Genomic DNA, 24,960 nt, shown 5'->3' with positions numbered 1-24,960 from the left:
TTGAGTGAAAAGTTTCATTTGGTTGGTTGCAGTGGTTGAACAGAACACGCACCAAGATGTCGTCTGACGATGGACGGAAATCGCCTTCCCGCCCGCCAGGTCAGTCCGAAAAAACCTTCATTTCCGTCAAATTTCTTGTCAAAAACTCACTTAAAGTACACAAACTTAAATTATGATATAATTTTCTTCGATATGACTTTGATTTGGGGAGTTCTAGGTGTTTAATTTGTGAGGAATTGCGCCCTAAAGTTGGTGTTCATTCATACGTAAATTGATTGAATGGGCGTTACGTGAGGGCAGGTCACAAGGACAAATGTTACGTTTTCTGTCGGCTTTCTTCTTCAACAGAGAACACGACAGAAGCAAAATTTAAGGACACTGACGTGTAAAAATCAATTCTGTGACTAAAATGTAGTATATTTAAGAACATACGGACTAGAAAATTGTTAAATTGACTGTGCAAGTTTTGTTGGGAGGGCAAATTTGCCATCCACTTATTTTGGCGCGGGATTTGATGCCTACGTGCACGTTGCCACGGTTTCTCAAAAATTCCCCAAAAAGTATATCCTGTTGTGAACGTTTCCTTATCATTTTAAAACCACTATTACATCGAAAAATATATCTTCAAATATGTATATCATACACAGTGCAACTTTGATGGAAATTTTATGTTTAAATGATGTAGTTTCTCGGTTACCCAAAGATGAACACGTCAAAGAACAATTATGACGACATATAATTGCCCCCTCCCCCATTTCCCATTGTTTGTCATCCACTTGTGACACGGTTTTTGTAGATTTCCCACAAATTGAGGACTTCAGCAAACAACTTATAAATAGCACAAGGCCAAGAGTATAAATGTGTCCAGAGTCTATGTTTTATTGTAGTTATTTTGGAGGCTTTTGGATGGTGTGAGCTGTCAAATATTTAGGTCAGGCTGTCTCCAGGGCAAAGTGATCTACATTTGTACATTTCCATTCATTTGGAACCAACCACTCTGTCAAGAGGGGAGTTTAGGTGTTTAGCTCCGCGTTTAAAGGGTCACATTTCTCCAGCATGCCTATTGGACCAGGTATCGTGGCCATCTCTTTACACCTCTTTGTGTTAGTGAATAATTAGTATACGAGAACGGCAGTTGCTAGCTTCTTTAGAAGCAGGTGAAAGGCAAGAACACCTACCATTCAGGTGCCTGCCCAGAATAGGCCTCCCTCTGAAAGAGAAGCGTATCACATGACGCTGCTCTGATTGGCTGTTGGCCTGTCTGTCAATAGCTCTTATTTGCATCAGGTTTTCCACTGCCCTATTTCTGGCTGGGGTTGACAGTTAGCCGGTCGCTGTTAAAGGAGAGTGCCATAACTAACTGTGCCTTTTTGGGGTTAATTCGTGGAAGAAATGAGGTTCATATGACTGACGAAATGAGAACAAGAAAATTGTCCTGTCCAGAAGTAGGCGTCAGTGGGTCTGAGTTGGGGAACTTGGGGCCAGGTAGGTGGTGGGATTTTCCTTTGACACATGTGGTGGTTTTGACTATGGTTTCTGTTAGGATTAAATCTCAGCTTATATCCAACTCTTCCCACATTTGTGTATTGTGTAGGCAGTGTTCATCAGTTAGAATTACATGTGTATATTGTGGAAATTCGTGATGTGTTGGTTATTGCCACTGGTTGCAGTCAAAAGACTAGTGTTTCTACTGCATGGAAGCAAACTGCTTCTTTGATATCATTATTCAAAACACATGCTGTACATATCTTGCTGTTTGTCCCCAAATTACAGTTTCAGTTGTCTGGTCTGTGAGTGTTTTTTGCATTATCCATATTTTCACTACTGTCAAAACAACACATGAGTCTTCACAGGATGTGTACTTCCTGTCTATGTAGCTGTTGTGTAATAATGTTGTGTCTGGGGATCGAAATGTCTGCAAAAACTCTCATGTCTAGGCTACTTCCAAAATCAAAACGACATTCCCAGCTCTTGAGAACCTAACCAAATTTTCCATATTGTTATTGTGGTGCTGTGTGTCCTGGAAATTTCCACTGGGGACAAGGATGATGTGTCAGTGTAGTTAGCATGGTCAGCTCGTGAAAAGGAGTATCAGGTTACATATCCCTGCCTTTGGACTGGCTGGTTGTAAAGGCGGTTAGGGGGTGTTTTCTGTGCGTATAGGGGGGTGTACCTTGGCACTGTTCGATTTACACGTGACTGTCCTTAGCTAACATTGGTCACGCAACCTTTGGTTTACGTAACAATGTTATATATGCATTGTGTTGTTTGTACACGTGTGAGAAATAATTTGATACTCGATAGGTTGCCCAGGTTGCCATGGTTACTCTGGGATTGTGATATTCATAGCATTTTGTGACTATATATTATCAAAAGAGAAGTACTGTAGAAAGGCAGTACTGTAAGGGCCAAGCTGCCATGTGGAAACCAGTGGTTTAGGGTCATCGAGTGGCCACCTGAAGAAAGTAAGTGTTCACATGATCAGTGCATGATCAGCGCATGGGTTCACGTGCGCACATGGGGACTTCCTCTATAGGGGTGTCGTCACCTGCTAATGTACATATTTACATTCAATTACCCAACAGCTCTCTTGGGAAAGGGCCTGTGTAAAGGCTTATGGTATAATCCAGTTTAGTGTTTGTTTGGTGCGATACTTTTTTTCATCACAGCCTTTCAGGCTAGATTGTATCATTTTCTAGAATCTTCAGCAGTTTTGATAGTTTCTGGGTCTGGGGCCTATTTGTCACATTGCCAACTGCCGGAAAGAGTTGCTATGGAAAATTCCAATTGGGGCAAGGGGCAGGAAAATTGGAGCTGGAGGCTGATTTGATTTGAGGTGCTGTGTCAGGAAGTTGGACTCGTGACAATTACTGAATTAGAACCTTTGGCCTGAAACTTAGGGCTGTGGCTGGAACCATTGAGATAATGATCCTTTGTCTAGAGCATTTGAGAAAGTGTCTAAAATCTGTTCACATATCAATCCAGCAACATGAATGATTAATTTGTACAATCAATAGATTATAATTTCTGCTAGCAGTAATACCAGGCAGTGTTAGGAATATTGGATTTGGACCTAGTTGGAAACTAATTCGATACAATTTCCAGTCTGAAATAGGGGTCTGTTGTGGCAAATGCTTGAGGAATGTTATCATGTACCCGTTGTTCTTTAAAATTTTAGACCAAGAAACTTGGGTGGTGCTATTGGTGTAGGAAGAATTTGATCGATATAAATTTTAAGCATAATAACCTACTTTCAAAGATTTATAAGGTGATCTTGTACACAGTGTACATGTAATTGCTTTCAGTTACATTTTGTATGCCCGTCAGTGTCAAAGGTATTGGAGTTAGTGGCTGATTTGATTTTGCTGCCCCAAAATTGGACTCGTCATACAGTGCTTAGAGCTGTTGGCGAAATGAGTTATTTGTGTCCAAATACTTCTACATCGTTTGTGTGTAATTTTGCAAGTGGGAAATGGTTTTATACATTAGCAGTGCCATGGAAAATGGAATTGGAGTTAGATTTTTAGCCATAAATTGCTAAAATCTTACATTCAAAAAAGAGATACTAAGTGTAGTTCTGTTAATTAAAATCTTACCTACATGTAACTGTGCCAATATATATACATAGTATAGCTATAGGTATAAGTAATATGTATATGTACACATGAATGTGTGTGTATCAGTTACATGTACTGTGTGTTCCAGTATCAAACTATCATCCATATGCTTAAGGTTGTCAGTAGGGCTGTCTCCAGCTTTAGATTTTCATTGTTCATCTGGCATATCAAGCTTTTTTAAAATACATCGATCTCAAGTCATGAGGTTCAGGTTTTTTTTGTTGGAAATAGGGCATATTTTTTTCTGTCCCAAAATTGTCAAAGCAGGATGGATGAATGGGTCCCGGAGACAGCCCTGGTAGCCCGACTGTTTTACTGTTTGTCCATCAAATTAGTCTGAACCAATGCATGTTTCTCTCTGCAGCATCATGCCCCCAGCTGGCCAACTGCCCCACCGTGATTGTGATGGTGGGACTGCCGGCCAGAGGCAAGACCTACATGTCCAAGAAACTGACCCGATACCTCAACTGGATTGGGGTCAAGTGCAGAGGTAGGCTCCTTGGAAACTTAACAACACTAGCTGTAAATATTTATCCCTGTTAATGTACATTAAAGTTTGCTTGTAATTGTTATGAGCATTTGTTGAATTTTTTCCAACGTTAGAATCAGGCGTAGAATAAAAAGTTAGATATATGTACTCTCTCCTATTCATAACCATTACACTGAAAATAAGGACAATATGGTTAAAAAGTGAGAATCACAAACATTTTGCCCCCCTCCCTTCCCAGTGTTCAATGTTGGAGAATACCGACGGAGTGCAGTCAAGGAGTACAAGAAGTTTGACTTCTTCGATCCAGAGAACAGGGAGGCCATGAAGATTAGAAAGTGAGAAATATGTCTGTTTCCTTCCGTTTTGATGTAACTCAGTTAAACGTAATGTGCAAGATGGGCCAAAATATCACTTGTTTCTACCAGAAATTTGCTGATGTACTCTCACCTCTCAAATAGAAGTACCCCCTGGAATATAAGTACCCCCCGGACAAATCTTCAAAATCTAATATAAGTACCCCCTGGAATATAAGTACCCCCCGGAAAATTTCAAAATTGACATGTATTACTATGTCTATGCTACTAAGACGTGTTCTGTAGGTGTATGTGCGCGTCTATGACCCTGTTACTTGCAATTAGGGATATAAATGGACAGCAAATAGAGCCAAAAGGCAACACTTGTAGTTTGGAAGTATAATTATTGTTGCAAAGTAAAACAAGATGGCTGTCTAGTTACAAATGACTAGTCATGCCTGAGCACAAACTTACACTTACTACCAGTAGTAATATAGTTACCTTTAGCATAACATGATGTAAAAATAAAAGAGTACATAAGCATAGTTACAATTTAAGTACAGTAAACGACCACAAAGCTTCATTAGCACTGTCAAAAAGTCATCTTATAGCTTAAAAATATAATCATTGATGAAAAAAAGGCTACCTGGTAAGAGAATACTATACTAGTAGTGTCATACCTTAACAAACCTTCAATGTACATCATAGTTAACAGCCACATAGCAACATCAGCTCTGACAAATCATCTTATACTTATAAGTTTTGAGATGCACAATAAGATTAAGCAATGATACAAAGTAATAGAACAGGCTTCATGGTTTCCAATATACTAATCAGCAAACATGTAGTAGATACGACTGCCATGTTGCTTGATTGTAGGTGCTGCAATGTTTTTAATGACATCATCTTGCAGCACCTCATACTCATACTCTTGTGCTGCATACAGCCCTGAAGATGTGCTACTACTAGCAACGCTGACATGTTCAAAATACCTCACAGCAAGCCCATCCTGTTCCCCCCGTACAACTACTGCTGGCATTTCAAGACTCCCATACTTAACCAAAACGTGATCACTTACATTCAGTGACACAGGTGGCATGGGTGTACTGTCTGAAATGGAACAGGGTGGAGTAACAGGGCTAGTGCCAGATGGTGATGGAGACACAGGTGTGGATAAAGACGGAGACACAGGTGTGGGTGGAGACGGAGACACAGGTGTGGGTGGAGACGGAGACACAGGTGTGGATGAAGATACAGGAACAGGCATGTCTGTGGTGGACGCCACCAAACTCTGTGCCAGAGATGTGTTTGATTTCAGTCGATTCTTTACACTGTTTCGGGCCTTGGCATATGCAGAGCGCATGTGGCAAAGGTGTGGCAACATTAGAGTGGATGTTTCTTTGCCACAGCTATTAAGCACTTTGCCTATTTCATTCAAGAACACTGCATCCTTGTTGATGCTAGGATCTGCCGTATCAGTAGGCAAGCCAATATATCCTGAGGATATTGTACTACTAGTGCTACATTCTGGTGCTACCGGTACTGGTGCTGGTGCAGGGGCTGAACCTTCATCCTGATCTTCAGCCACAGGGGCTGAACCTTCATCCTCATCTTCAGCCTCACACTCCACCTCGAGGTTGAACTCCAGCTCCCCGTCATCTGCATCCAGGAGCTCACGCCCTTCATCCACTGGATCCTCCCTCTCTACGGTGGCACGACGGACTCCTTCCGGAGGAGTAATGGTGGCAAGGAGGTCCCTGATGGTTTTGGGAGGCTCCTTTGACATCTCCTCATTGCGAAATGCCACGATCTCTGCTCCCACTAGCTGGAACAGCTTGTCCCGAACGAACATGTCCTCAGTTCCATCTAAGGCATTTGAAATAAAGTTCTCCTTCAATGCCATGGAGGTGTCTATCTCGAGGGACTTCCAGCTGTCAACGAGCATGGCCATCATGTCATCTCTGGAGGGGGAAGGAATCTTGAGTGGATTTTCGGAGAGCTGACGGATCATGAGCTTCGATTCCCGCTCCCTGTAGGCCGCTTTCAAGGTACGGTGAATGTGAGTATCGTTCACCTGCACATCCCCTGTTATTCCACCACCGATGCAAACAAGGATGTAACCCCGGGCCAGTAGAGCCTTCCTGACTTCCTCGGTGACGTGGACTGAATAGTCGTCTAGGATGTAGATGGCCCACTGACTCAGGGTGAACAGGTTCTGGGTCTTCAAGTTTGGCAAGGTTTCGATTGTGGCCATCATGGTATTCATCCGGTATGACCCCTTAGGACCCCAATGTGTGAACACCCCCTCTGGGCGATTTAGCCTGCCCTGCAAAATTGTGCCCTTTCCCTTGAACACAAACTGTGGGGGTATCACAAGACCTTGTTTGCTGGAAACCTGGGTAAAGGCAGTCACCCTTTCCCTTGATTGCATGTAGTTCTCCTTAACATAGGTTGGACAGTCCTTTAAACTCATGGTTTTCTGTCCTGCAGTCTCATTTCGGTGGAGTGGCATCTGGTCACCATTGATGATATCAACATCCTTGACTTTGAGTGTTTTCTCAAAGAAAATTCTGGCCCGAATCATGTTCTTAATGAACTGAATGATCCTATCTTTGCGAACAGGCTCTGTCACAGCAAAGCGCTTGTTGGGGTGTTTCAGGGAAACCCGGTACTCTTCTTGCCAACCGTGAACCCAGCAGTCGCTGAACTTGATCCTCTCCTCTTCTGTTGGGTGTAAGCCCTTCTGCTGCAGATACTCTTGGTACAGTTGTTTGCACTTCAACACAAACACCTTTCTTGGCAACCGGGCTTTTAATGTCCCACGCACATCAACAAACCTGTTGAGAAGTAAAGATACGTCATTTTTCTGTTGATTCTATTATGATATAACAGTTTTGTGATACATACAGATATAGCAATTATTTTTGTCTTTTGTTGGAAAAAAAAATCATACAGTTTTTAAAAGATATGCTGGATTTGCAATTTCGAATACACTCACCGAAGTGTAAACACAGTCCAGTTCACATATCACCACGCAGTTGTTTTTAAATCGCTACACATACTTCTTGCTGATGCCACCCGCCCCCATCGCGGCGCGTCTACACAAGCCTTTGTTTACCGAACCACAAGAGAAACGTGCCCGCCCGATCCACCCCGCCCCGCCCCGCCCCGCCCCGCCCTGCCGCGCCCGTCAAAGATCGCTTTTAAAACAAAACGCTCCTTAGGAATTTTCACCTTTAGATTATCCCTCCCTTACTAGTGTCTGTACAGATTATTAATCTTTTATGTTTGCGGTAAAGAGCGACGGACAATAGGAAGCTAGAAGTCATACATTTTATTCAACGTAAGGGTATCAATTCTCAAAACACCCAATTATTTTCCCTTACAACATTGGCCCTTTGTTCACGCCGACTACGTGGTTCTGCTCTTGTTCTGTCATAGTAGAGGCGCGGCACGTGACACAAGGAGACGCCGGGATGTCTGGAAAGTCACATGACTGGAACAATCCATTTGGTGCCACGGGGAACGTATACAAAGAAATAGATAAAATTATGTTTTGGAATTTGTCGTTTCGTATCCTAATAATGGATATTCAGTTGTACTTACTTTACTTACTTGTTCAATTGTGAACGGACGTAATTATAAATAAAATGATGATGATAACAATTTCTCTATCTTTTCCTTCACAACACTTTTTCTTTCCTGTGTCCCCTACATGTATAAATCGTTCACTCGCCGGTCATCTGTCACAGCCGTAGCGGACAGCATAGCACTTTATCTATATATATCCCATGGTAGCGCCTTGGAGCGTAGCAGGAGATTAAACGTGTGACGTGTCACGGATACCAACGTGTGAATTTGACAAATGTCAACAAGTCAACCATTGGGGCTTTTTAAACCACTACAAATATATATTCTTAAAACCCGCGCGGTGACATGGAACTGACTAATATCAAACACACATTGCAAAGTATACACAGCATATCATATGTACACTCTATTTTCTAAAACGTTGCAGATAAAAGTGAACCAACTTTTGTACTAGTACTTTTTTTACTCTGACCCGTCAAAAATCAGGCCGACACATATAGCACAGAAACAAACCTGCACATTTAGTGAGTGTATAAAAGTAATTCTTGAAGTTGAATATAATCAGATTTACTTACCACTGGAAGACTGCTTGACGAACTTCTGGTATAGCCTGCTTTCTCCCGCCCCCTGGCTGACGGTACTGTTTCTTGCGTGGAACCTCATTCACAGCAGTGGGGTCTTCAAGATTTGACTCGTACTCAAGTAGGGCGCGCCGAACAACTTGCCTTGTTGCCAGAAAATCTGGGTCGTCGCTCGCTGCTGTCGCCAGCGCTGGATAAGCTGCCCTTACCGTCCTAGCGAGATACCCGACTTTCGGCTTCGGTTGAACCCACTTTTTGTGTTTTGAATCATATCTGATGGAAAGAGCAGCGGCCTCTTCTTCATATTGTTTCTTGAACTCGAAGCAGCGCTTCCCGAGATCATACTTTTCTGAAATCGAAACTTTTTTCCTCTTCTTACCAGAACCATTTGACGCGGCCATGCTGCTGAAACTCCAAAGCCGTGAGTGTGGCAGTGTGGTGGGAAAACAACGCGCGGGACGTTTTTATTGCCCATTTCTGTATTCTTTTTTAATAAGTTCCAGTCGCAGTTAGCGCAATCTGTGTCCTGTGAAGACGCCCTGTGCCGAGTGGTACAAGGGAGTGAAAATATTGAAGCTCACATATTGTAGCCCACTGCTGTGTGAAAGCTGCTTGGGGCAAACATGAAAGGAGCCTACAGTGTCTGGCCATTGTCTTCCGTGTCATAGCGGAAGGACGGAGTAAGAGAAAAGGGCATTTACAGTTGGCGTTCACCGGAGAAAGTCAGATTTGCAGGACTCGCACATTTCTGTCATTGGAGCTTTCAGAGGAAATATGGATAGAAAACGTAAGTGTTAGCTACCTCCCATTTGTGTGTACTGTTGTATTTATCCAATACGTAAAGCTTTGTAAAAGTGATGATGGCTCATTAACTCATTCCCCGTAAAATTAAAACATGTGTGGCCGGTGTGCACAAATTTTAACTGCACATTTTGCCGCTAGATTTTTTTATAACATTTCGATACCTTCGGTCACTGCAAGGCTTATATAGTCCTGTTCACGTGCATGTATTAAAGTTGGACTATCCCATTAGGTAAAAGCGAAAACTCGGAGCTAAAACAGAGGAAGAAAAGAGCATCTTCCCCCCCGCCCCCCGAGGAGAGCGCCTTGGAGATCACTATTAGCAACGCTGTGATAAAAGGGTACGTAACTCATTGTCATCACCGAAATATAGTAGAGATGACATTTTTTCTTCGATTTCCCTCTGTCTTGGTTATCCATGGACATTCTATGTTATGTCTTTTATTCAACACAAAACATTTTGTATTTAAAACAAAGACAATAAACATTTCAAGGACTTTGATTCTAAAACAAATACACACTTCTGCAGATATCATATCTATCAGCGGCGGCCGTTAATTGGGCTAAGGTTGAATGTAGTGTCGGAGCACGACAACCAACATGACAAGAACGCTATGGCGGTGTTCATGCCAGCGCTGGGACAGATTCCAGTGGATCAGCACGACCTAGTCACCGACGTCAAGCGTCGTCTCACTGTCAGACAGATCGCCGGGACGTCTGTAGGCCACCTACCAGCAAGCCTGGCGTCGATCCTAAGTCGAATGGTGTCAGATGGCGAGGTGACGGCAATGACATGGTAAAGATTGTTGATCAGGAATAAATAATACACCGGTAAAACCGAATATTTATGTGTGTCTACGTCCATGGGACTTGTAGCCTTTTTCGTTTCGACCACAAACACTATCCAAGTCTTGAAATACCAATATTATTTTGATTCCCGATTCTACAAAAAAAAATTAGCGTTAGGCGTGTGAAATTGATTGACCTCTTTCATATATTTTTTTCTTACCACTGAATAGCGTCGCCACAGGGCCACCCCGAAGATCATTTTGGCCTTGGCCCGAAGCGGGACAGAAAGGAGGCGGTCCTCTGATCCCCTGCCAAGTTCACGTCCAGGTGAAGGACAAGGGGAAGGCCATGGCAACGCTTGGGGCAGCTTTTAGCGACCTTGGCCCGGAGAAGACGGTCTTGACCCTCCTCTGACATGCCTGAGAACAGGCCGTACTTTTACAAATAAAGATTGAGTACGAAGAAATACATGTTTGGAGTTTTTATTCCTTCCAATTATTGGATATCAGCATCTATGACGTTACATAACGAGTGCTATTCTGTAACAATGCCGACGTCGATCTTTCCCTTTCGGAATTCTGAGTAACGCCGGTAGCCCAGCCCCCTATGGTTTGTTGTTGTTTTGATTTCGCCGGCCGCCATTTTGGTTTCCTTACATTTCGTACGGACGACAGCGTTTTCTAGCGCAACGCTGGTGAATATGATAATTTTGGACATAACCATTAGTAAACACTTAGAGTGTAGATAAGTTTTTATTTCCTCTTACCGGTACCTCAAACCCTTTATTGAACCTTTTCCGAGATCGCCAACATTCTCCAACGCCAGACGTTTCGATGCGCTTTTCTTACCTTTCGATGCGGTGGCAATTCGTTTTCCCGGACCTTCTTGTGAGCGGGCAGAACCAAGGACGAAACATGAAAAGTTTCGGCAAGAATACTGCAACAAGTTACTACACAATCATTTAATAAACGACTTAAATATATTTTCTAGCAATTATTTGTGAGAAACTGACTTCAAATCATGTACTTGTCGGGACATTTCAACCGTGACGTCGGCGCGGAAAAGTCACGGGTGCGTACTTCATTGATTTTTTTTTAATCATTTCACGATTCGGGACCGCAAATTTGCCCAGAAATTTTCCCGATTCTGAAAAAAAAATAAACGTACCGTCTAAAATAAGAACGTACAGGGTGGAATTTTTTGCGAAAATAAATAAACGTACCGGTACGTTTATTTGAGAGGTGAGAGTACTTGTTTTCATGTCAGCTGATTGCGCATGCATGTACATGCATGTTTAACTTCTTGTCACTGCCATTTTGCCAGTTTACGATTTTAGTACTTCATGTATCTCATCCATTGGAAATCAAAACATCTTGCATATTGACATTTTTGAAGTTACATGAAATAATTTTTTGTAGTTGCTATTTGCGTGTATGTGACATTTTGAATTTTCTTAATGATATTCATTCTTACCACCTGCACTTAACTTACACAACCATGTATGTAGTGCCTGCAACCTTTGCATGATGATATCTGGTTCAAAAGTGCACGATTTATCAACATCAGACAATGCTTAACAAAATTGGCTTTTCTGTGCTCTATTTTCTTTGTTGATCATCTCATCTGCAACCTAATGGCATCTTTAATCTAAATCATGTGTAATTTCATGTGGTTCAATCACATATTTGTTTGTGTGTGTGTTTCCTCTGATTATATTTTCTCGAACATTCCCTCCGACGCGTCGTAGACAATGTGCCTTGGATGCCCTCGCTGACATGTCGTTGTGGCTTGAAGGGGAGGGCGAAGTCGCCGTAAGTACTGCTGTGCCATGGACTGTGTGTTTAACATGTCGGTGACGGTCCCAGGGACCTCGACACAAACTCTTACAACCCCTTTTCAGGATAGATGTGTCTTTACCAAAATATCAAGTCCAGACCGATCTGCTGTCAGCCGAAAAAAGAAACTGCCTCTGGTTTTACCAATTAAGACACGTCGTCTATAACATGCAATTCTTAAGTTTCTTTCCTTATATTCTAGTTGATCACAGAAATAGCGCCCCACAATTTTTTACAGACTGCCAAAGGTGAAATTTTCATGAATCCCTAAATTCTCTGTATATGAGCGTTTCCAATACTTCTTTTCTAATCACAAAAACCCCCCTTCTCACCCCCAGTAAAATTTAAAATCCATCTGTAACCTTTGCAATCGTCCTTTTTCTAAACCAACCAACCAATTAACCAACAGACAGACAAACTGAAAATTTGAAATACAACGTTAGTAACATTGGCAAAGGAAATGATATTCAAGAAACCTGAAGAGAAGTCTCAAGTTGGAAAGTTTGCTGTCGACGTCCCTGGAATAACCTTAGGCATATCGCCTTAACCCCTGCCTTGTGTTTCTTTTTGTAGTCAAGTTTGTGAGCAGGCAATGGAAGATATGATTGGTTGGCTAGAGGGTGAAGGTGATGTAGCTGTAAGTATGAAAATCCACGGGTGTCTGAAAGATCACTCAGTGTTCGAATGAAATATCAGTCTTCAAAGTAATTGTTGCCTAGTCTCATGGGCATCCAGAATTTGTTGGACTTGGAGGCAACCAGTTGAGGTTACCTTCTTATCATAAACTTGGATTCTCAAGACTGAAATCTGTCTATCATTTACTGTTTTATAAGTATTGTCATGTGTAACTTTTAACAGTTTTCGTAACACAAAGTTTCAAAGTCATTCTGTCTATGTATACTTCCAACTTATGATGGAATCTTGTTGGCACCAATTTGAAGATGATTTCTTTCTGCCTCCTCCAATATGTTGTTGGTTATGAAGTCTAAGTCTTGAAATCGACCAGATCCTACCAAAGAGAAAGAGCTTGTAATGTTGAAATGAATCTTTCAAAATGATTAAAAGTGACCCCAAAAATCTAGGTAGATTGTGTCCTAAAGTGGGTTCTTTTTTTCCAGGTTTTTGATGCGACCAACACCACTAGAGAAAGACGCCAGCTAGTCATGGACTACTGTCAACAGGAGAAGAATTTCAAGGTTTGTGGGACAGATTTACTTCTTGAAAAAGAGACTTAGAGTTGTCAAGCTCTCTATGTAAGATGTTTGACAAGGTTTTATATTTGAAGTTCTCCCAAATTCACCACTTAAGCTTACAGTCCCTTGCAATTTACACTGTATATCTCTCATCACTGAAATACTGTAAATGCAGAAATGTTTGCGGTTCCCGTGGTAAACTCTTCGCCATGAACTTAAAACCATCGCAAACACTCCATTTTCTCCATACCGTTAAGAAATTAAAACCATGTGAACTTTAATGCATTTACAGTAGATAATTATTCTGTTTTCTCGCCAGGTCTTCTTCATCGAATCAATGTGCGATGATCCCGAGGTGGTTGCTGAAAATGTGAAGGTATGTGCAAAAAAAAAAACGCAAATGTATTTTTTAAAGGATTTAAACAATACTTCTTGTGTGTGTCTTAGATCAGCTTAGACATTGTCAAATTTGCTCTCCTCTTTTTATGCATGATAATTGTGCAATTTTCAAACTCTTTGCATTGATGATATTTGATTTGCGCTTCAATTTGATTTGCCTTTCTTCCATCTTTTCCCATTTTTAAATCCCTTGCTTCCATCCTTTGAAGCACATTCTAATGCTGCTGCCCTTATAAAATGCAACAAATACTTGTAAAAGCTGGTCTCTCAAGGTTTGGAAATGCAGAATCTCTCAAATTCTATGCAAATTTTTAATTATCTGATATGTTGAGTCCATTCCACATAAATTGGGGGGTTCAAAGAGGCGAGACAATTGGATTTGAAAAATTGATTTGTCAATGATTTCCGTGATCAAAGTCACTGTTCTCTTGAAATGGTGTCTCACCATGTGGGTTTGTAATTGCTTTTGAAATGATTCAAATTCAGAACACAGAACAGCTTTCCAAATTTAACATGATCAGCATCGCATTCTAAACCGACAAAGGGCACCTGTCCCCATTACTACTAATAATGTCCCTGTTGCTAGCAGAATGCCACTGATCGCTGCTTTACATCTCTACTAACAAATCTGAAGAATCCATGCCTGTCCTTCCTCAATCAATGAAACAAAGAATCTGCATGCCACACATGCACAATGTATCTGTATTCAATGATAGCATTGTAAAAGTGGCAGTACTCCATGCAATTTTTAAAATTGTGAAATAACGAGTATCCAGAAAGTCACGCTGACTCACAGACAACCATTGTACCAAACTTGGCGCAGAGAGTGTCAAAACGCTTTGATGAAAGCATGTCGAAATGAAAAGAATGGTGCAGCTTGTTAACAACAAACTACTGCTAATCATACTGTCAATGAAATCTAACTTTTTGGCTTTTGTGCCACCATAACCAAGTCAAAGTCCCTGAAAGGTCTGTCCTTCGCCGGATGACCTTGACCCATCCGCAGGCGACCTTGAACTTCATACAGGCCCTCACGTCTCACTCTTTGCATGCAGGGGCATGAGGAATTGGGGGAGATATCAGAGGGACGCGGTGCCGCAGCGCCATTCAGGCGTGATGCCGGCGTAAGTTTCCCCCCCTTGCCAGCACACTGCATGTCAGGGTTTAATGGTTTAAACACAGGGAGCAGTTTTTACAAGGCTGTATTTCTGCATGTATGCCAACATTCTTCGATTAGGCCACATTGTTGTAATTTGTAGTTTCTCGGATTTAGAGAATGCTAAATTGGGACTAAACTTTTTGAATGAGATAGCCTTAAGAACCTGTGTACAAATTTCTAGCCTTTAAGCATGGGTAACAAAGAAATTAAACTATTAGAAATTTGATGATTGTGTTCTGTATTGATTAGATGATGTCATTCAAAATTTTTAAAGTTTTGGCCACACCTTTTTATTTTCTCAATTTGTTTTTTTCATTTTACATTGTAATGTTGGCATGCAAGCAGAGATAAGGCCCTTGTATGTGCCTGGTGGTAAAGTTTATATAAAACACATATCATCCTGTTTAATCCTGACACAGAAAAATAGTTGATGCACTTTATGGAAAGGAGCAAAACTGGTGATGGTTTTGTAATTGGACTATAATTGTGTAATGCACTGTCCAACTTATTACATTCTTTGTTTCAACTAGAGGATAAACAAATTTGTGTAATCTAGTCTCTACTATTGCACTGAGATTGAATTTGTGATAAATTCTTTCACACTGTCTTTCTCTGTCCCAAATCGAGCTTATTCATTGTCAACCTTTTGATCCTGTATGAGAATAAAAGATGTGTTGCATGTATGAAAAGCAATACATGTAGCAAGTATACAAAATGTAAGGCAAGTGCAAATAAAGACAGTCTCTAAAAGCATTGTAGATACTTGCATACATTTTTTTACATTTAGGCAAAATTGATACCATATAAAAGAATGTTAAGAACTATTGTCCCAAATGCATAAAACCATCTAAACAAGTATCTTTAGCTTTCATGTACGTATATCTAGTAAGTTGACATGTCTCCCCCCATCCTTCGATGTGCCTGCATGTCCCAAAACTCCTTGGCAAAAATTCTTCAAGGTGTTCCAATTTTTGAAAGGACTTTCTTAATCCTCGCCCTTAATGCATCCAAACTTGATAGTAGCTTTGGTGTTTCTTTCCCTTGGCTTTCTGTGTCATATGAATGCTGCCTGCGCTTTTGTACAGTTTTTGCTGGCTCTTTTGCTCCTTATCTTGACCATAATTGTTGCGTGTACAATATGTAAGTTACGTATTTAACTGTGTGGCGAATTTTGCATGTGAAGCATAACACAGTGTTCTCCAGTAGTAAACGAGACCCATGTTCAACAACTACATGGTGGGTTAAAATTTGACAATTTCTGTTTATCGCAGACTGTCAGAATTATTCCAAAATTAGTTACAACAAAAATGTTATACACAACTATTTGAGAACTTTCGAAACAATTTTGGATTGAAATAATTCCTAAGTTCTTCCAAGTTCCCCTTTCAAAATGTACCTGAATTTACCTCCCTCTTTATCAAAAGTTATAATTTTTCTCAAATTATTTATTGGAATTTTCCACCTTAAAGGTACCAAATTCTACATCACACTATAAATAGGGGTTAGTAATTTTGGAGATTGACAAAAGTTGTTGACAAGTTTTCCTTCTTGATTGCAGGAAGTAAAGGTGAACAGCCCAGACTACAGGAACATGAACAAGGACGAGGCCATGAGGGACTTCCTGGAGCGGATCCGCATGTACCAGAAAAGCTACGAGCCTCTGGACACGCAATACGACAAGTAAGGCCATGAAATGTACATTATCATAGAGTAAACTTGTTGAATGTATGATTGTCTTCCTGTGGGGAAGCAGCGTGTATAAGAAAAGCTACGAACCTCTCAACACTGAATATCATAGAGTGGAATCTTTTGCCACCAAATACAGTAAGGGCATCCCAACTATATAGCTTTAAACAACGCTTACAGCTAGATATGCAAAGGTTAGGTGCGACAGGTCGTTGAGTGTAATATAACCAGCTGCTGCCGGTTATACAATAAAGATAATAAAGAAAAAGGAATTACTCTTGAACATGAAGTTACAGTTAACTCAAACAGCATAATCTTCTTGGCTGAATATCATTTGCCAAATTAACAACTTCTTGTTCCTCTACTTTAGGGAGAAATCCTTCATCCAGGTGCACAATGTTGGACAGCGTTTCCTGGTTAACCAGATCCAAGATCACGTCCAGAGCAAGATCTGCTACTACCTGATGAACATCCATGTTCTCCCCAGGAGCATCTACCTAACACGGGTAAGGAGAATCCACTGGTTGATCTCTTTAAGGTAATGTCTGATGTGATTGAAGCATCTATGGCTGATATAGAAAGATCTAAGCCTTGGATTTTGGTGGGGCAGCAGAACAGTTGCTTTTTAGATTTTATGCAGTCATTTTTATTTTTTGTCTGCAAATTTGTATGTTGTGTTTTTTTGTTGAAAAGTATTTGGATAAATATCATTGGATGCAGAAGAATTTCTTGCGGTATACCTAATATCAAAGCAGATGTTTGCGTGAAAAATCTAAAAGTTTCTGATAGCCATCTAAGCTATAGCTTCTCAGACAGTACCCTTTAGAAAACACAACCATCCTTTGCCCCCAACATCTTCATGTAGATCAGGTTTCGCATGCAATAATGGGGGTAGAATGTTCTCATGTCATTTCTAAACACCCTAACAACTATCTGTTGACTCAGCATGGTGAGAGTGAGTTGAACATCAAGGGCCGTATTGGCGGAGACTCCTCCCTCTCCTTCCGGGGGCGACAGTTCGCCAACTCGCTGGCCAAGTTCATGGAGGATCAGGACGTCAACAACCTGAAGGTGTGGACCAGTCAGCTCAAACGCACCATCGAGACGGCCGGCGGGTTCCACGCCCCCATCGAACAGTGGAAGGCTCTGAACGAGATTGATGCGGTGAGTCTTACTTTGCTGGTCTTATCATTTTAAGGGAGAAAAGTCTACTGTGTAGATAGACTATATCTTTGCTGTATAGGAGATTACAAATTCAAAGTCATCCTTTTTTCATCTGGAAGTTTCAATGCCATTATAATTAAGCAAGCTTGTATTTGACAAATTTTTTTTTTATATTCATAACACTGCATAAACCCATAGTTTTGGGGAGCGAGGGCTGCGAATTCGGAACTTTCAAGATTTATACCCCAAATTTGAGTTTTCCTTGCAAGTTTCTGGTTGCAACTTGCAGGGGCATATTTCTTACCCATGTTAGCAATGTTAAAAAAATATGCTTGTAGTCACATGTTTGAATCCCTTTTACTGACAGTCATGATATCAACTTGTATTCATTGACAAAATTTTCACCTCTTTTTGTAGTTAATTATTTGGTTGGGAGATGGTACATGTAGCAAGTAGTGCATGCATCTAGTATTAGGTATTCCAACCAAACTATAAAAAACTGTAATATCTTCTGAAAAACACAAAATATGATATTATTGTTGTTCAAAAAAATACACACACTTGTGATTAAAAACCACAGTAAGTGAAGAAATGTTTTAAAATGAAGCCAATAATTCAAACTGTTACAGAGAAATTGTTTTACTGGAAGTTGCCAAAAACCTGCCACAAGCGTGGTTAGGTACCTGGTGATTTCTCCGACCAGCAGTGTTGGAATACCTACGTTTGTGTTCCTTAACTATGCAGGGTGTTTGTGAGGAAATGACTTACGAGGGGATCCAAGAGAAGTATCCCGAGGAGTTCGCTATGCGGGATCAGGACAAGTACCACTACCGGTACCCTCGAGGGGAGGTGAGTCCGTGGGGTGGTTAGTTAGCGAGTTAGTTAGTGTGTATGGCGGAGTCAGAGGTGTGCCTTCACTGTGACTTCCTTCCTGCACATGTGCTTCTCAGCAAGGTGTGTTTGAAAGTCAAAAGGACTCAAACAAAGCCTTGCAAAGTAGCCACATGTGCAGAAGGCAGCGCAGCAGCGCCTCCTACCTCCTCCTCCCAACATTGCAGTACAATCTTGTGTGGCTGGAATTTGCAGGGTAAGTGGGAGGAGATGACTTACGCGGAAATAGCTCACGACTTTCCCGCCCAGCTGGCAAAGCGGGACGGCGACAAGTATCACGTGCCACACCCTTCCGGGGAGGTGAGCCTCGTCATAACAACCCCTCTGTCATCTGTTCCGCTGTTCCCTCATTCCCTTCGCTTCATAACTAAATGAAAGGATGTAAAGAAGCTGGTATTTCCTGCTGTTCCATCTTCTTCATAGTTCAACACCTTTTCTGCGTTTTACCTTAGCTCATTTTTCTCTCTTTTTTAGGAAGTCTCAAAGTAACTGTTGATTTAAAGATGTTAAAGCTGCATTTAATGGTGTCCCATCCTCTTCACAGTGTAGCACAATCTCTGCTATTTACCTAGTCCTTAGCTCATTTTTTCTCCATTTCTTTTAGTGAGAGAGATGTTTTTGTTGATTTTTGCTTTTATTAAAAGGGGTTTCAAATTGTTACGGAACTCCCAAAAGCAACATCTTTTGGAATTAAAATCAAAACTAATTTAGGAGTAAAGTTATATCCTGAGGAGGGCCTATAAATGCTTGGTAAAAACAAACAAAAAATTCGTACTTGTGCTACATGTAGGTCCCTTTCCCCTGCTCAAAACTTTATAAAGCCATCTGAATGTATTCTTTGCACTGTCGCATTCATTCATAATGGCGGGATGTTATTGTGCACAGTATATTGCATTTTCTATCCCCATGTTTGGCAGATCTGTTTCTCATCCAACGTTGTTGCTGTGTTGTTGTGGTTTGGTCTTTTTGGCGTCAATTTTTGTGTGTTTCACTAATAATAACAAGTCTGATAATAACAGGCAACAATTGATAGATGGAATACATTTCTGTTATTTCTGAGAATAGTAACAATTTTGATTAGTCATTTTGTCAGCATTTCTCACTTGTAATAATCTCTGAACATAGATGTGTACCATGATGCTGATACTAGTGTTAGAGACTTTTGGACAACCCTATTATCATTTTCTGTATTGCATCCTTCGCATGTATCTTCATGTATATCAGAAATTCAGACCTCAACATGTTTTACTTTAAGTACATCTGTATGCATTGAAAATGATGCACTTGAGCAGAAAGATATAGCTATCAGCTATCATATGTATGCATTTGTCATCATTGCCATCACCACTGAACCCACAAATTGCAGTTCTATCCTTTATTGGAGTATAGGTCCTGCTATATTATGGTTTCTTAGCAATGCTACTAGAGGAAAATATGGTAAAATCTTATATCTTTTAGACTTTTATATAAAATCTCATAGCTTTGCAGAGATGAAGTTTCTATATGGGGTTTTCAAAGTAGACTAGTGACCAGTTTAATGGCAACCCCAACATTTTTGTCTTTATTTTTCCCACAGTCGTACCAAGACCTAGTGGCTCGCTTGGAACCTGTGATTATGGTAAGTGCTGCATGTATAGTACATATTGTAGTTTTCAAGCATGCCTTAAAGCGTATATGAGGCTACATTAATTGTATATTACAACCAAAAACATCATTTCTAATACTATGACTGCACACATGAGATCTAAAAACATGCATTTTGTGTTCTGAAATTCTGTCAGATATGCTATCATAATGTTATATACTTACGATGTTCACATTTCATAGGGAGAATACGGCATGAGATTCAGACACGGAATCAAACGATTTGACCCGTATGTTTTCCCTCTTCAGGAACTGGAGAGACAGACGAACGTGCTGGTCATCTGTCACCAGGCTGTCATGAGATGTCTGCTGGCCTATTTCCTGGATAAAAATTCAGGTCAGGATGTCTTTGCTTTCTCCCACCAACTGTACTAGGCTGCATCGACTTGGGGTGTTACACAGCACTGTAAATGCAGAAATGTTCGCATTTTTCGCAGGGACCGTTTCACCGCGAACTTAAAGCCATCGCAAACATTTTTCTCCAGTACTGTAGTGCTTGAGTATGTGACTATAGCACTGCCTCGAACTTAAAGCCACGGCAAACACTCTGTTTTCGCGTGAAATCAAAAACATGCAAACTTAAATGCATTTACTGTATCAGTCTGCACCCAAGATATGGCATTTTCATGAGGACCATGATAGTTGTTACTTAATGTCTAGTGTATTTTTACAATAGATCCAGTGCATTATACACTTAAAGCTGAAAACTCTTAGCAACACACAACCAGGGGCATGGAAGCATTTGATTTTTCACTTGTGCATACTCTTTATTTCCATTTTTTATTACTATTAAAGATGAGAAGTCTTACTTTGTATGAGCCTCTGCTGCAAATGTACTGACCTTATCTTTTGTTTTCTCTGGTACTTAGATGATCTTCCATATCTGAAAGTGCCCCTACACACAATCATGAAGCTGACCCCGATGGCTTATGGTAAGTCACACAACAAGTTTTTAGATGACCATGGGATTGTGCTGCGATGTAGTGCTTAGTAAATCATAGTACATGTACCTCTGGATCAAAGGTATGGGGTTCTAGTCCCAGCCTATCTGTTATGATTCTGAAGCTGTACCCTGAAATATATGTTGCAGGGGTACAATGTAGGCATCAAAAGGGAGATTAGAGCAGAGCCAAACCTTGAACATGTCATAGTATCATTGTACATCTGACTAAAAGAACTTTGAAGTAAAGAAGAAAGTCTGCAGGGCCATAGGCACATGTCGAGCAGCTCCTGTTAAACCAAGGTAATTTTAGGTAGCATGGCATTGCATCTGCTCCAAACCATTGCCTTTCTATCACTACCATTTTCAAAGCTCTTAATCGAGCCCTTGTAGGCAAGGTGTGCTTCCTTGGCCCATAGTTTCATATCTTAAATTCCTGCCCTCTGTTTCTTCTAAACAAAATGAATGATTTTTTTTTTCCTGCTTTCCAGGTTGTAAGGTGGAGTCCTTTTACCTGAACATCGAGGCTGTCAACACGCACCGAGAAAGACCAAAGGTAGGGTAGCCCTGGGCTGTGCATTAGCCAGTGTGAACTTTAAGGGGATTTAGATAGTCTAAAGCACTTTTGTTGATATCACACAATGCTATCCTACAATTAATGTTCAAATGAAATTTTCAGCCCCATATTACTGAATGATGTTGAAATGAGCATTGGTTGCGTATGGCTGGATGGGGGAGGTGGGGGGGATGGGAATAGGCAAAACCAATGCTTACATTTTGTTCTGACATACCTTCATCCCTTTGACTTCTACTTTCTTTACCATAATTCTCGTACTCCTACAGTAACTTATTTCTCACGGCAACAATGATCTACATGTAGGAAATTAGTATCTGTGCCAATTGCTTGTTCAGTATTGTATTGTGGTTTGCTTGCCAATAATGTGTAGTGTGCAGGTATGCTTTAATAGGCCTGTCTCTGAGGCGAAGTGTATCCTTCACAGATTTAAAATTACTTGACTCCTATTTCAAAAGTCTTGATATCCAAGGAGACGTCAGTTGAATTTCTCCTAAAGTTTTCAAGCTGTTCTGTTTGTTTTTAGCTTCGTTTTGCTTAGTTGGAAGAAAAGTTTTGAAGTTTAAACATCATTACCATCTCTGTTGCTGCTTGCATTTTTAAATTTTGCTCCTAGAGTTTTTGAACATGTTTGCCCAAGCTGTTCTCTTTATTTGGTTTTATTCATAGCTTTGAGTTGCTCAGCTTGTAGAAGAGTTTCGATGTGAGATAGCTTAGCATAGCCATCTTTGTTGTACTGCTTGTATTTTTACAGTCATGTTATTGTGTGCCTTGTGTTCCTGTGTTCTCTTGTGTCTGCTCGCAGCTTGACAAGGCCGGGCAGTATAACCTTCCAGGTAAAGTAGAGAGTGGAGTTGAGCTTGAAATCTTACCAAAACATTCTAGGCTTTTACTGAATGAAGGATCATGTGCTTTCTTTATATGGGTGCAAACTGCTGCATCTAGTCTTGGGGGGGGGGGGGTAGAAGTGACAATATTCATACTTTTTTACAGAAAAATTTGATTCGGAAGTATTTCAATCCTCTGTTAGAAGCATCCTATTTTCATGCAAACAATTTTTTATGGAGACATTGATTTCAAGAGGTTTTTTCAAGTAAAATGTACATTTTGTATGTTGTGAAGTTCAGCATGCATGTTGTGGTTGCTTGGCTGCAAGATTTTGTTTTGAAAGTTCAGTCCCTTATCTTAAGGTCTACAAGTAGCATGAATAGAAGACTGAAGTGCCTATAATGTTGCCTTCTATGGCTTGCACAGTAGTTGCACTAATCAAACTTGAAAGTGCTAGAAGTTGTGTAAACTAAGGATGGAGCTCTGGGAACTGATGCATGCGATGCATGATTTACCGTATAGGATCAGTCCTCGAGTGCCCCCGTCGCTGAGTTGGCTGCTGTCAAACTGTCAGTGTAGGGTTCTCTGCCTCAGGGGTCAGTTAAACTTCCAGCGACTTATGTGTTTGTTTTTGTTTGTTGCGTTTGGAGCATTCTGTCTGGTTTGTTGAGCTGTGTGTGGCCGTTACAGGTGCAAAGTTGCACTGGTGTTGTAGCAATGTTGTCTTTTGTTCTTGTGAAGAGACTTGAGTTATTTTTATGTTGCTTTTTGAGCTATGGTTTAGCAAGCAAGCTTCCATCGATACATATATAAAATCCCTTCCTGACACTGTGACAGTATCTGCTTTCATTGTTGTTATCATAACCTCAGTTTCCCAAATCTGCTTCTCAGTCATAATCTCAATGTTTCCTTTCTGTGTGTTTTATCTTCTTGATTTTTGGATTATTACAGTCAGGGGCATATATAATATAGTTTTGTTCAATATGTTAGCAGTGTGCTGATGAAGGTTAGACATTCAATGCAGAATCAATCACAACAACGAGACTAGACTCTTGACATGAAACTTCATTTGTTACTGCATCAAAAACTCATGATCTTCACTGTTAAATTCAAACGTTTGTTTCTACATTTGATACATTTGTACCATTGTAGATCCTTGAAGTAAGCCATTCACAACATCTGTCTCAAAGTTATCATTCCAGAATCCTCCAATTCTAGCGATTTATTCTACAACAAGTAAGGGAGCAGTGAATCAACCAGGGATTATACATGTACATTGATTGATTGATTGATAGATTTGTTTTGTCTTGTTGTTTCAGAACACTGACCCACTGAGAAAGAGCGAGGATGCCCTGGAGACTGTACCAGACCACTACTGAAGGGAGATGCAGACACACCACGGCAAGAACAGGACGCAACTCGCAACTTGAGATTAGAGAGAAAGAGGACTGAATCTCGGCAATTACAGAAAAGCTGAGAAATATCGCCTTCAAGTTCAAGATTATTGGAAGATACTTGACTCAAGAAAAATATATGTACTGATTAAAAACTGTGTATAGTAGTGTCAGTATAGTCTGGAAATGATACATCAGTCCAGGAAATATCTTCCTTTAATGCCCTCTTGAGCTGCTCATTCAGAGTGAGCAGGGTTTTATGCTGCTGAAACGTCCTGTGGATATTAGTGTGCCGTAGATGTCACGTCTAAAAATCTATAGCTTCAGAGATACCTTTATTTTGATGTACATATGTGATTATAAAAGGCCATAATTAGGTAAATTAATAATGCAAAGTAGATGAGATAATCTGTTGGAAATACTGTAAAATGTGTTGTCTTAGTAGCTCTACATTTTGGCAATTTCTGAGTGCAACTGCAAAGGCAGTTGGCAAGATTTCATTTTAGAGGTAAATAGTTCTCAAGCTAGCCTTTATCAAACTTACATAGTAGCGTGTAGGGATTTATGCACAATTTGCCAAAATTAAAGTCTCGCCAATGATACCATATTACTGTATTTGCCACGTTATAAACTTCAAGAGCTGTGCTCTTAATGCAACTGAAGTCTTCTCATATGTTAGAGATATCAACATTGTTTCAATGTTGTTTACCAAATGGAACAGAGAGTAGAATTCTGCCTTAATTATGGTAGAATTTCCTTTTTAAGAATTAATCTGCGCACATGTGTAATAAGTTCTAGTGTATATCTTGTGACATTGGCTTTTACAGATTCCAATGCCATCATCTATTGTTGTATTTGGCAGTCAAAAGAATAGTTTTTTGTAACGTTAAATAACATGCTACATGTAGCAAAACCTATGTGCATTTTGTACAACAAAACAACACAAGAAATAACCAACAATAGTAGTAAAGACTAATTTTTAATGTGCAGCGAGTCTGGATTGTGGACTGATCTCTACACAAAGACTAAGCAAATCTCTACACAAAGACTGTAGAAAATACTTGTATTTGAGGTATGAAAATGTTAGCCTG

At 40.4% G+C, this 24,960-nt stretch overlaps 2 protein-coding genes across 11 annotated transcripts; both read left to right on the top strand.

Annotated features, from left to right (window-relative positions):
- The first annotated feature begins 16 nt into the window (after window positions 1–16).
- LOC136435712 (6-phosphofructo-2-kinase/fructose-2,6-bisphosphatase-like) lies at window positions 17–24,919 on the top strand. 10 transcript variants are annotated; one of them, XM_066429384.1, is made up of 18 exons: window positions 1,292–1,485; window positions 3,982–4,107; window positions 4,346–4,442; window positions 11,910–11,973; window positions 13,116–13,193; window positions 13,510–13,566; window positions 14,645–14,713; window positions 16,307–16,428; window positions 16,805–16,940; window positions 17,380–17,598; window positions 18,343–18,447; window positions 20,066–20,107; window positions 20,383–20,470; window positions 21,003–21,065; window positions 21,565–21,629; window positions 22,453–22,483; window positions 22,998–23,071; window positions 23,795–24,919. In XM_066429384.1, exons 1-17 carry the CDS (start codon window positions 1,404–1,406, stop codon window positions 23,024–23,026), a joined length of 1,473 nt encoding a protein of 490 aa, XP_066285481.1. In that variant the 5' UTR covers window positions 1,292–1,403; the 3' UTR covers window positions 23,027–23,071; window positions 23,795–24,919. The 10 variants fall into 10 exon arrangements, with proteins under 10 accessions (XP_066285485.1, XP_066285486.1, XP_066285481.1 ...); XM_066429385.1 differs by lacking the exon at window positions 22,453–22,483; XM_066429387.1 differs by lacking the exon at window positions 22,998–23,071.
- Window positions 7,589–10,630, top strand: LOC136435718 (uncharacterized). The gene is made up of 4 exons (XM_066429401.1): window positions 7,589–9,359; window positions 9,606–9,714; window positions 9,903–10,169; window positions 10,393–10,630. The coding sequence occupies exons 1-4, from the start codon at window positions 9,347–9,349 to the stop codon at window positions 10,574–10,576; spliced, it is 573 nt and encodes a 190-aa protein (XP_066285498.1). The 5' UTR covers window positions 7,589–9,346; the 3' UTR covers window positions 10,577–10,630.
- Window positions 24,920–24,960: the final 41 nt, after the last annotated feature.

Source organism: Branchiostoma lanceolatum, chromosome 5 (assembly GCF_035083965.1).
Source record: "Branchiostoma lanceolatum isolate klBraLanc5 chromosome 5, klBraLanc5.hap2, whole genome shotgun sequence".
NCBI lineage: Eukaryota > Metazoa > Chordata > Leptocardii > Amphioxiformes > Branchiostomatidae > Branchiostoma > Branchiostoma lanceolatum.
This window is presented reverse-complemented; position numbering and strand designations above follow the sequence as displayed.